The sequence below is a fragment of the Periophthalmus magnuspinnatus genome, chromosome 5 (assembly GCF_009829125.3).
Source record: "Periophthalmus magnuspinnatus isolate fPerMag1 chromosome 5, fPerMag1.2.pri, whole genome shotgun sequence".
NCBI classification, from domain to species: Eukaryota; Metazoa; Chordata; class Actinopteri; order Gobiiformes; family Gobiidae; genus Periophthalmus; species Periophthalmus magnuspinnatus.
This window is the reverse complement of record NC_047130.1, coordinates 346,889-358,469: the sequence shown is the minus strand read 5'-3', so window position 1 is coordinate 358,469 and position 11,581 is coordinate 346,889. Positions and strand designations below refer to the sequence as shown.

At 46.4% G+C, this 11,581-nt stretch overlaps 2 protein-coding genes across 2 annotated transcripts in view; one reads left to right on the top strand and one right to left on the bottom strand.

Annotated features, from left to right (window-relative positions):
* ppm1j (protein phosphatase, Mg2+/Mn2+ dependent, 1J) overlaps positions 1 to 3,752 on the bottom strand; it is a 15,593-nt gene extending 11,841 nt beyond the window's left edge. Inside the window, exon 1 of the mRNA XM_033966109.2 lies at positions 3,383 to 3,752. Coding sequence (XP_033822000.1) covers positions 3,383 to 3,630 — 248 coding nt within the window. The 5' untranslated portion in view covers positions 3,631 to 3,752. The remainder of the gene's footprint in view (positions 1 to 3,382) is intronic.
* A 5,228-nt stretch (positions 3,753 to 8,980) lies between these two features.
* LOC117370635 (zinc finger and SCAN domain-containing protein 21-like) lies at positions 8,981 to 11,335 on the top strand. Its single transcript, XM_033966111.2, has 2 exons — positions 8,981 to 9,198; positions 10,365 to 11,335. Exons 1-2 carry the CDS (start codon positions 9,012 to 9,014, stop codon positions 10,964 to 10,966), a joined length of 789 nt encoding a protein of 262 aa, XP_033822002.1. The 5' UTR covers positions 8,981 to 9,011; the 3' UTR covers positions 10,967 to 11,335.
* Positions 11,336 to 11,581: the final 246 nt, after the last annotated feature.

Genomic DNA, 11,581 nt, shown 5'->3' with positions numbered 1-11,581 from the left:
ACGAAATTCTTTATCAACAAACACAAACTGAAAGAAACAGGGACATTACAAACACAAAGAAGAAGTCAAACGATTCTCAAAATAGATTCAAACCGATCAATCTCCGAAGAGTTTATCCGATTATGATCATTACATCATGACACAGTGGACACGCTAAAGCACCAAATATGAAAACGCAAAGTGCAGGTCACGTCTGGATTATAAACCGTTCTTTCAGTTTCAAATCAGCTAAAACAAATTGTTGTGAGCTCCAGACTTGGCACAAATCCTTCCTTGTGACTGGAGGCATAGTTCTGAGCTGGAGGCCTGTTAGCTGAATGAGAAACAGGCTACGTTCATTTATACACACTTTTTGTCAATATTAGACGACTTGAAAAGTGCTTAAAGTGTTTGGGGAAGGCAGCGTAGCTCTCACAAGTTTTCATTCTGCGCTATTTGCACTAAATGTGAGCTGTGTCTATTTGAGGAGGAGGAGGAGCGTCTGAAGACACAGAGAAGTGTGTTTTTCAGTCATATGCTTCAACGACTTGTGAAAAAGAAAACCCAGCATTGGTCAAACTTGTGACAACACACTGTCAAATTCCACAAGTCCAACTGTAAGAAAGAAAAGAGGAAGTTTGAGTGGCAGTGAATTTGCACATTGCTTTTGTTTGACGTTTTAAGGAAATGAGTGATGTATTTTTCTCACGTTTATCTAGAAGTTAAAGTATATTGTGTATTGTTTAATGTATTGGCCTCAAAGCTGCCAACATTTGTTCCACTAATGCAACTTAAAGCAGCTCAAATGCAACGTAAATCCAACTTAAACAGCTCAAATGCATTCACAGTATCAGTAGTTTCATTGTTTTTTTTCCTTTGTACTGGTATTCTGACTGAAACACACCCTTAACAAACACACACAGACTCAGCTCAGTCTGAGGTGAAACAGTGAGGCAAAAAAGTCTTTATTCAGCCCCAATTGTTCAAGTTCTCCCACTTAAAAAGATGAGAGGCCTGTAATTTTCATCATAGTTTCACTTCAACTATGAGAGAAAATCACACTGTCTGACTTTTTAAGAATTAATTTGCAAATTATGATGGAAAATAAGTATTTGGTCAATAACAAAAGTTCATCTCATACTTTGTTGTATTCCCTTTGTTGCAGTGACAGGTCGTTTTCTGTCTCCAGAGGTTTTCACTGTTGCTGTAGTTTGGTCCATTCCTCCTGCAGATCTCCTCTGGAGCAGTGATGTTTTGGGGCTGATGGAAGGAGGTTTTCACTCAAAATCTCACGATACTTGGCCCCGTTCATTCTTTCCTTTACACGGATCAGTCGTCCTGGTCCATTTGCAGAAAAACAGCCCCAAAGCATGATGTTTCCACCCTCATGATTCACAGTAGGTCTGTTGTTCTTTGGATGAGACTCTGCATTCTTTCTCCTCCAAACACAACAAGTTGAGTTTTTACCAAACAGTTGTATTTTGGTTTGATCTGACCCTGTGACATTGTCCCAATCCTCTTCTGGATCATCCAAATGCTTCTGTCAAACTTCAGACGGGCCTGGACATGTCCTGTCTTCACAGGGGACACGTCTGGCACTGCAGGATTTGAGTCCCTGGTGGTGTAGTGTGTTACTGATGGTCCCTTTGTTACTTTGGTCCCAGTTCTCTGCAGGTCATTCACTCGGTCGTGTGGTTCTGGGGTTTTTGCTCTTTGTTCTTGTGTCATTTTGACCCCACGGGGTCAGATCTTGGTGGAGCCCCAGGTCTTGGTCTTGTTCCATTTTGTAATACTTGCTCCACAGTTGATTTGTTGACTCCAGCTCTTACCTGTTGCAGATTGAGTGTTCGGGGCCTGGTGTCTACAGTTTTGTTTGTGGTTCCTTTGCTCTTTGGTCTTGTCCATAGTGGAGTTTGAGTCTGACTGTTTGAGGTTGTGGACATGTGTCTTTTACTTTCCCTCATTCTGTCTCATAGTTGAAGTGAATCTATGATGAAAATTACAGGCCTCTCATCTTTTTAAGAACTTGAACAGTTGGTGAGCGAATAAATACTTTTTTGCCTCACTGTACGTCCAGGGCTCCGGCTCTTGTGCGTTGTGTGTGTGTGTGTGTGTGTGTGTGTGTGTTTGTGTGTTTGTGTTTTTGTAGTCGGTGTGTGCAGTGATGTTTCTGACTGAGTGCAGCTTCCTCACACTGTGGCTCCAGAGTTAACACATAAATGGATGCCTGCAGATTAAATTAGATTTCCATTTGCACTTAGTGTGTTCTGCAGTGTCTCGTGCTCAGTCTAAAGTTGTGTGTCCAGTTTAAGCAGGAATCATCATGTCCATAAACTGCACTGTCCACTGACAAATCACAAGGTTTAATGATGAGTTTATTTATGTCATTGTGTCACTGTTTGTACCTGGTTCAGCTCTGAATACAATAAAAAAGTAAAGATAAAAGATAATAGATTTGTAACAGTCGAATTATGATCAAATATTTCTCTAGACTCACATGTTTCTTTGACTTTCGGCTCGACTCTGTGTTCTCTGGTTCTAGAGTCGGTCAGTGGTGGTCAGTGAACTCACACTGTAATAACCACATGCTGTGACTCTGGAGCCTGTAATACCCCCAGTGTGAGAGGAACTGTCCACGAGAGTTTTCCAAACTGAGAACCTGACCATGACCTGACCAGTGGAGTACCCGCACTGGAGTGACCTGTGGAGGTGCTGCAGGTGGAGCCATAAGGACGAGGTGGATGTTACTGTTATTACTGCGACTTTAGAGACTTTACTGAGGCTCCAGGATAAAGTCAAGTCCAAACAGTTAAACCTTTTTTTTTTTTCAGATGTTTGTTATAAGAAAAAAGTCTGTGATTAAAACAAAGACAGAGACAAACGGCTCAGGTTCAAACACAGAACTCACTCTGTGTAGAAAAGGCTGGTACAAAACTCATCCTGTTTTTATGTGTGATAGAAAAAACATAAAGTTCACACTGTGTGACTCTGTAGTTTCAGCTCTGGTGCTTCAGCCTCTAGACTCGGCTGCTTCCTGTTTCACTTTTGAATGTGGCTAAAGCTTTTGGGAGGATCTGTGTCAGTTTAAATACAGTCAGTATAATCCTAATTATGAGCAGTAGATATGTGCATGTGTGTGTGCATGTGTGTGTGTGCATGTGTCTGTGTGCAGCAGAGCCGCTGAGGCCTGTGTGCTGCTCTGCTGCAGTGCAGAAGATGCAGAAGATGCAGAAGATGCAGAGGATGCAGAGGATGCAGAAGATGCAGAGGATGCAGAGGATGCAGAGTGTTATGTTCTAGTGAGCGGCACAGGAGCCTGGTGTGTGTTTCGGTGTGTGTTTCGGTGTGTGTTTCGGTGTGTGTTTCAGAGTGTGATGTGCTGTAGTCGCTGTGTGTGACTCACTCTGCGTATCCAGTCCTCCAGGGCAGCCTGGTCCCTCTCTTCAGAGTCAGCACCGGCCGTGACGCGTGCTCCGTGGAGTACTGCAGCAGCTCCGGGGTGAGCTCCAGAAAGTCCGGGCGGCCGTAGGGGAAGCGCGGGGGCAGACTGTCCCCGGGACAGTGCTGTCCTGCTCCGGGGTGATGGTGGTGTCCGTGTGGCATCATCCCTCCCACCAGCGTAGACATGGCGTTCTTCACTTTGCTGATCATCGCTGCGGATCAAAGACTCGAATCAGACGCAGCGCGATTTGGAGCAAAAATACGCAGCGCCAAATGTGACAAGAATCATCTCTGAGACGCGTTTAGTCCGCCCCACGTCCACAGAGCCGCACAGAGCCGCACAGGAGCCGCACAGGAGCCGCACAGAGTGAAGCGGAGGCAGACACAGCCTGTGCAGGAGGCAGAGCTCATGTGAGGAGGCAGGGCTACAGATGTGCGCTCTGTGCGCTCTGTGCGCACGTTTACATCACACTGACGCTGCTCTGCGCCTTTAGACCCAAAGATACAATGCGCAACATTCAGCCAGGGATCTGTTTTAAATATTTTATAATCTATAATATAAATATTATTTAACTCACCTCTGTTTTATTTTGGTCAGAGACTTTACAGCCTGTGAAACAAGGACAAACATTTCATTTATATTTTATATTTATGTTTCATATTTAAACATTAGACCTGAGTCTGTGTCTCAGCTGAAACATTAAACCTCTGAGATTCTTCTGCTTTTACTGAAACTGCATCAAACCCTAAAGCCTCAGTTTGTTTATGACCTGCAGCAGGACCAGGTGCATCAGGTCTGTCCCGTGTCCATCAGGTCTGTCCCGTGTCCCGTGTCCCGTGTCCCGTGTCCCGTGTCCCGTGTCCCGTGTCCCGTGTCCCGTGTCCCGTGTGGGGGAGGACGATGGACGGTCTAGGGTCAAACCTGTTGAAACGAGCAGCTGAATGAAAAACTCTGATCTGACCCAGTTCTGCCTCTGGTCTGATGTTACGTCATCAAATAAATCTCATCACAGGCCTGTGTGTGAGACAGGACGAGAGACAGGAGGAGAGACAGGAGGAGAGACAGGACGAGAGACAGACAGGAGGAGAGACAGACAGGAGGACAGGCAGACAGGAGGACAGACAGGAGGAGAGACAGGAGGAGAGACAGGAGGAGAGACAGACAGGAGGAGAGACAGGAGGACATACAGGAGGAGAGACAGACAGGAGGACAGACAGGAGGAGAGACAGGAGGACAGACAGGAGGAGAGACAGACAGGAGGACAGACAGGAGGAGAGACAGACAGGAGGACAGACAGGAGGAGAGACAGACAGGAGGACAGGCAGACAGGAGGACATACAGGAGGAGAGACAGACAGGAGGAGAGACAGGAGGAGAGACAGACAGGAGGACAGACAGGAGGAGAGACGGGAGGAGAGACAGACAGGAGGAGAGACAGGAGGAGAGACAGGAGGAGAGACGGGAGGAGAGACGGGAGGAGAGAGGAGAGACAGGAGGAGGCTCAGTGGAGGTTATTGAGCTGTCACCAAGTAAACATGAAGTAAACATAAAGAAAACAAGCAGTACACACAGTACACACAGTACACATGCAGTAAACTGTTTAGTGCAGGTGATAATATCTCACTGTTCTGTGGACTCAGTGTCTGAATCCTGTGTTTTATGTAAATATATAATAATATAAAGTTCATAAACTCAGTCTGGAACCTGCTGCATTTTGACTGAAACATGTTTAATGAAAACACGTGGACACTATATTTTCTCACAGATGTTGCTTTTAGATGTTGCTTCTTTGTAAAATCTATGTTAATAAACATTTTTACAGAAACACGAGGCTGCATTAACAGCACTTGTCCAGGAGGTGGCGCCAGAGCGCGCTGTAAACTTCACACTGAAAAGGTTCAATGGAAAACCTGATTTTTGGTGCAACTAAAATAAATAAATAAATGAACTAAAACAGCTTCAGTGGAATTAGTCTGGTTTTGTGAGACGAGTGAACAAGGATCAAAATAAAATAAAAAAAGATCCTCATATCTCACTTGTTTGGTGAAAAGTGGTCAAAAGGTTTTACACCAAAACTGCAAAAATATACTTTATTTGATCAAATCATTATATACTTTTATATCAATTTAAACAAAATTTAAACAGTCCACAACATCCAGAGCCTTAAGGTTCTCGGGACGGATCTCACCCAGGGCCTTGACACAGAGGAGCTTCAACCACCTCAGTGACTTCAGCCTGAGTCTGTGTAAACCTTCAGTCGTCCAGGTCTGACCCAGAGCAAAAGACCAAGTTCAAATCTGTCACTGGACAAATCGAGTGAAGACGTTTTCCTGCTCATCCAAGCCGCTTCTTCAGTTCAGTTCTGAAGAACAGTCGAGGCTTCGATGAGCAGAGAAACGTCTTCACTCGATTTGTCCAGTGACAGATTTTAACTTGGTCTTTTGCTTCAGGGTCCAGGGTGATGGACGAGTCCACCTCCAGGTCCTCCTCAGAAGATGTGACGGTGGGATTGAGGAGATCTTCTAAGTATTCATTTTACAACGTCCCCAGTGGAGGTCAGCAGCTCCACCCGCTCTGTAAACAGTGTGGGTGAAGCACCGCTTCACCCTCCTGAGGCGTCGGACGGTTTGCCAGGTGGATGTTCAGGTGGATGTTCAGGTGGATGTGTTTATTTATGTTTATAATGTTAATAATGTTCATAATTTACATAAATAGTGATTAATAATGAACATCTGAATAAACAGTAGGATAAATGCTGCACCTCCTCATGTCCCTCATGTCCCTCATGTCCCTCATGTCCCTCATGTCCTTTGTCTCTGTTGTCTCTGTTGTGTTACAGTGTCTCACCTGCAGACAGGGCCAGTCCAGTCTATAATGAGAATAAGCAGCTGCTTAGGCCCCGAGGCGCCTAGAGGGCCCCCAATGGGCCCCCGAGAGCCCACACATTTATATTGAAAATAGGAAAGTTTTGTTTCTTGTTTGAAAACAAAATGTCATAACCAGCAAGACGGAGGGACCAAAAGTGCGCGACTCTCGAAGGTTAAACAATGTGTTTATTCACACAAGTGTGTGACAATAATCACACTTCAATAATCCACAAGACCCGGAACGAGGTCACAGTGTAGTTCAGACAGATACAGTTCATATTCAGAGGAGCTGGGGATCCGTGAGCAGGAGAAGACACAAGTGCAAGACGTGGGTAACATGAGACCACACCGAGGTAGAAGTGCAGGTGTAGGTCCGGAGCTGGGTCTGGGGCGGAGGTCTGGGGAAAAGCCAAAATTCCAATCAGACATGGGTTTTACAAAAATACCAAGGTACAAAATCGAGCAGAAATATTCACGTGTCTGGTCCTCGGTCCTCTTATCACAGCAGGTGGTGTTGATCAGGTGGTGTTGATCAGGTGGTGTTGATTGTGTAGATGGGCTGCAGGTGCGCGCGGGAGGAGCAGGACTCCACCCAGCTCCGGAGACAGGCAGGTGAGGGAGGGGGGACACAGCACAGGAGGACAAGAAAAACAGACATGACACTGAATGAGACTCCAGTGTTTATACTCGTCTGGACACGCCACTTAAACGATTAAATGTGTTTTATTTCTTGTGCCTGGACATGTCCTTCTACATGTTTAGAGTCAGGCAGTGGAGTGGACAGCCTCATGTGAAGGACCCCTCCAGGTGCACTCTGGGACACGGAGGCACAGGGACATTTGAAAGAGTCTTTTACAAACTAAAAGACTGAAAGTGAAGTTCAGTTTATTTAAAGTTTGGGACAAAGTATGAAGAGTCCAGAGGACAATCTGAGGAAAGAGACCTCAGAGGGACAGAGGACACACCTCAGAGGGACAGAGGACACGCCTCAGAGGGACAGAGGACACACCTCAGAGGGACAGAGGACACACCTCAGAGGGACAGAGGACACGCCTCAGAGGGACAGAGGACACGCCTCAGAGGGACAGAGGACACAGGTGAGTCTGTTTATTACACTGTCTGTTTGTGTCTTGTCCTTTTATGATAATTAGAGAAACATCCGCTTTAATATTTACCACTTCCTCTTTACAGACTGAGCTCAGAGCTAAAGGCTAAAGGCTAACAGCTAACTGCTAACGCTAATGAGCCACTGTTAGCATAACACTGACCTTTGTTTACGTTTACCAGGGCCACACTTTGACTATGGACATGTTATTTGTCTTTTTAAAGCTCTGCTCAGTTTCACTAAATGTTTTTGTTAAAATAAGTTTCACTGCAGCAAAAACAAATAATCACCAGAGCCACTTAGCATCGTTAGCATCGTTAGCATCGTTAGCATCGTTAGCATGCTACTATTGTAAACACAAGCACTGAGCTGATGTCCTCTGAGTCCTAAATATTTATATATTTCATGTGACAGTCTCATGTGATTAATGTGCAGCTTTATGTCCAGAGCTGCTCTGTGGAGAGGCGAGCTGTGAGTCAAACAAGAGGCAGCACAGATAGTCATTAAAATGTGTGTTTACAAATCACAACAAACATAAAAATAATGTTCCTAAAATCGTCTTATTTAATGTTCAGCCCAAATGATCTGATGATTATAAATGTGATTATTATAAATCTGATTATTTTAAATGATCTTCTGTCCAGGCTGTTTCTTTTGTGACTCTTAACTTGGATCACTCATGGAGTGATATGATTTTGAAGTAACTTTACTCTTGTTTAAGTTCATCGTTGGGCTCTGTCCAATTCTGCATTTTATGACATAAATAAATGATAAATGTGAGCTCACTGTAGTCGACTGGATTAAAATGCTCCAGAAACCAAGAAAGAATGTCCATGTTTGAATTTGTCTGGCAGACCCCTCCTCATGTTTTATTCTGTTTTATTGTGGTTGTTGTGAGACTCTAGAATGTTCAGTTTTTTATCAGTGGTTGTGATGATGTGGGGCCCCGAGGGCAAACTCAGCTTAGGGCCCCTAAAGACAAGGGCCTGGCAGCAGGTGGCGCCATTAAACAGCACGATGCAGCTGGAGTCTGGAGTCTTTCCTCATGTCCCTCATGTCCCTCATGTCCCTCATGTCCCTCATGTCCCTCATATCTGTCTGTTGTGTCTGTTATCATACAGTGTAATACAGTGTAATACTATGCCTTACCAACAGGTGGCGCCATTAAACAGCGCAGCTCGTCGTGGAGCAGATTCAGTTGGAGTCTGGAGTCTTTCCTCATGTTTCCTCACGTCTCCTCATGTCTCCTGTCTCCTTTTGTCCCTCATGTCCCTCATGTCTGTTGTGTTTGTGTTGTATATTCTAATACAGTGTAATACAGTGTCTCACCGGCAGGTGGCGCCATTAAACAGCGCAGCTCGTCGTGGAGCAGATTCAGTTGGAGTCTGGAGTCTTTCCTCATGTTTCCTCACGTCTCCTCATGTCTCCTGTCTCCTTTTGTCCCTCATGTCCCTCATGTCTGTTGTGTTTGTGTTGTATAGTCTAATACAGTGTAATACAGTGTCTCACCGGCAGGTGGCGCCATTAAACAGCGCAGCTCGTCGTGGAGCAGATGCAGCTGGAGTCTGGAGTCTTTCCTTCCGGATCAGTGGATGTAAACAGCAGACAGGGACACAGACATGACCAAACTGGATTTGTTGAACGTGTTTGTGAGCGACAGACTCACGGCCGCGGCGCAGGACATTTTCCGCGCGGTGAAGGACACGGTGGCGGAGTATCAGGGCGAGCTGCTGCGCGCCAGAGAGGAGAACGAACGGCTCCGACGGCTCCTGGACGCGGCCGTGCAGAGGCTGCTCCTGCGGCCAGGTGAGAGCAGGCCAGTCACAGGACACGGGGACTTTAAAGTGTCTGAGACCTGAGGACAGGGTTTATGTGCGGGTCATGTGTGCGCATCGTGTGTGCGCATCATACTGGGTTTATGTGCAGATTATATGTGCAGAGGCTCAGCACTGAGCCGCAGAGCCGCACATCAGCTCTGTCCTCCGCTCTGAGGTGTCACTGTTTAGAGGAGGAACATTTTCATCTTGATCCTGAGCCGCTCTGAGCCACCCGGGGCCACCCTGAGCCACCCGGGGCCACCCTGAGCCACCCGGGGCCACGGGGGCCACGGGGGCCACGGGGCCACGGGGGCCACGGGGCCACGGGGGCCACGGGGCGTGTGCCGCGGGTTTGTCCAGTTTGAGACACATTGAGCCTGTGAAACAGACGATAGTGTCTGAGATTCAGCCTCATGTCTGATGACACAGAGTGAAATGTACAACATCTGAATAATGAAAATAATAATAAATATAGCATTTTATAGTAATTTGATTTTACTGGAAAAGCACTTTGGTCACCTTGAGTGTTGTAAAGTGCTCTGTAAATAAACGTTGATTGATTGATGATAATAATAAGTCTAAGTCTGCAGAGGGTCAGAGGTCAGAGGTTAAAGGTCCAAACTCCTCTGTCCTCTGGTCTGTTCTGATGTTTCCTCGTCACACACAGACCTGGAGTTGTGTTTTGTTTCATTCTCACATGTTTAACACACAAACCTGCAGATCTAGTACTTAAGTTCTTCTCTCAAACTGAAGACACTCTGTTCCACCTTGTGATGTCATCATGTGGTGATACAGGAAGTGCTCCACTGTGTTTTTAAACTCCACACACCTTCACTAGAATCATTTGGATCATTTCAGCTCAGGAATCAATGCAACTCTCGACTGAACTAAAGGTAAAAGGAGCTGTTGAAAACCACTTGATGACATCACAAGGTGGAACAGAGCGTTTTGAGGTTTGTAGATGTTACAGACTAATAAAAAAGTGTGACTCAAACATGTGTGAATGAAACAAAACACAAGTCCAGGTCTGTTTTTGAGGAGGAGCCTGTCATGAGAGTGTGAGTACATTCTGTGTCATTCAGACGTTTAAATGTGACAGAATGAACCTTTTTATCAGCGACATGTTGATGTGACATTTTCTCTGTGTGTTTCTAGAGTCACAGACGGAGCCGTCGCCTCAGATGGGGGAGTGTCTGGGGCATGAGTGGAGGTGTGCGGTGGAGCAGGTGCCTCTGGTGAAAGTGGAGCCCACAGAAGACGACAGGAGCTCCGCCTGCGACTCGCCGTCCGCCGCCGTCCAGATCAAAACAGAGCGAAGCAAACAGGACGAGAGCAGAAACCACGCCGCGTCCGCTCTCGCTTTAACCAACCACTGTCCCACGAGCAGCGCCAACAGCGGAGACCCTCCCCCGCCCTCGCAGCGCTCCCCTGACCCCGCCCACTCCCTGCACAAGTGGCATAACTGTGCGGAATGCGGGAAAAGCTTCAGTTTCGCGTGTCAGCTGGAGGTGCACATGCGCTGGCACACCAAAGAGAAGCCGTACCTCTGCACCGTCTGCCGCAAGAGCTTCACCACGGTGAGCATGCTCAAGAGGCACCACCGCATCCACACCGGCGAGAAACCCTTCCACTGCCACGTCTGCGGAAAGAGCTTCAACCAGTCTGCGCACCTCAACACGCACTTCAGACTTCACACGCGAGAGCACAGGGACAGCCGCGGGAGAGGAGGCCGCCGCAGCACCGCCCTCTGCAAATGACACGCCCACAGAGAGCGGCGCGTTGTGTTTAGTCACTAGTGAATGTTTTACTGTTCTCTTATTGGCTGTGGAATAAACTCTTCCAAATTTCAAATAGATGGTCTGAATTTCACGTGGATTTATTTATGTTGTAGAGATTTGGAAACACGTCTGTGCAGTTTTTCAGACGTGTTTTCAGACCCGGGACGTGTTTGGTTCATTTAAATCTTCTGTCTCTGTCACATTTACCCTGAGTTTTATCTGGACGCACTTTCACTGACAGATCTGCACAAATAAAATAAAATGTACATGGTCTGATGTAGAGTCGTCCTGCACTCAGCTCCTCTGCAGCAAACACTTTAAACATGCTAAGATCATACATGTGGATCTGTTTATCGTCCGTGTTTCACTGTGAGTTTATGTTTCAGCCTAAAACAGAAATAATCTGGTTTCACTGACGTCATTTCTCCTCAGTCTCTGTTTTGTAAAGTTCACCTCAGTCACACTGAGCTGTTTGGATTCTGTCTCCTGTCGGACCGGCTGTTTGGTCCTGTGGTCAGACTGTGGTCAGTGGGGTCAGACTGTGGTCAGACTGTGGTCAGTGGGGTCAGACTGTGGTCAGTGGGGGTCAGAGTG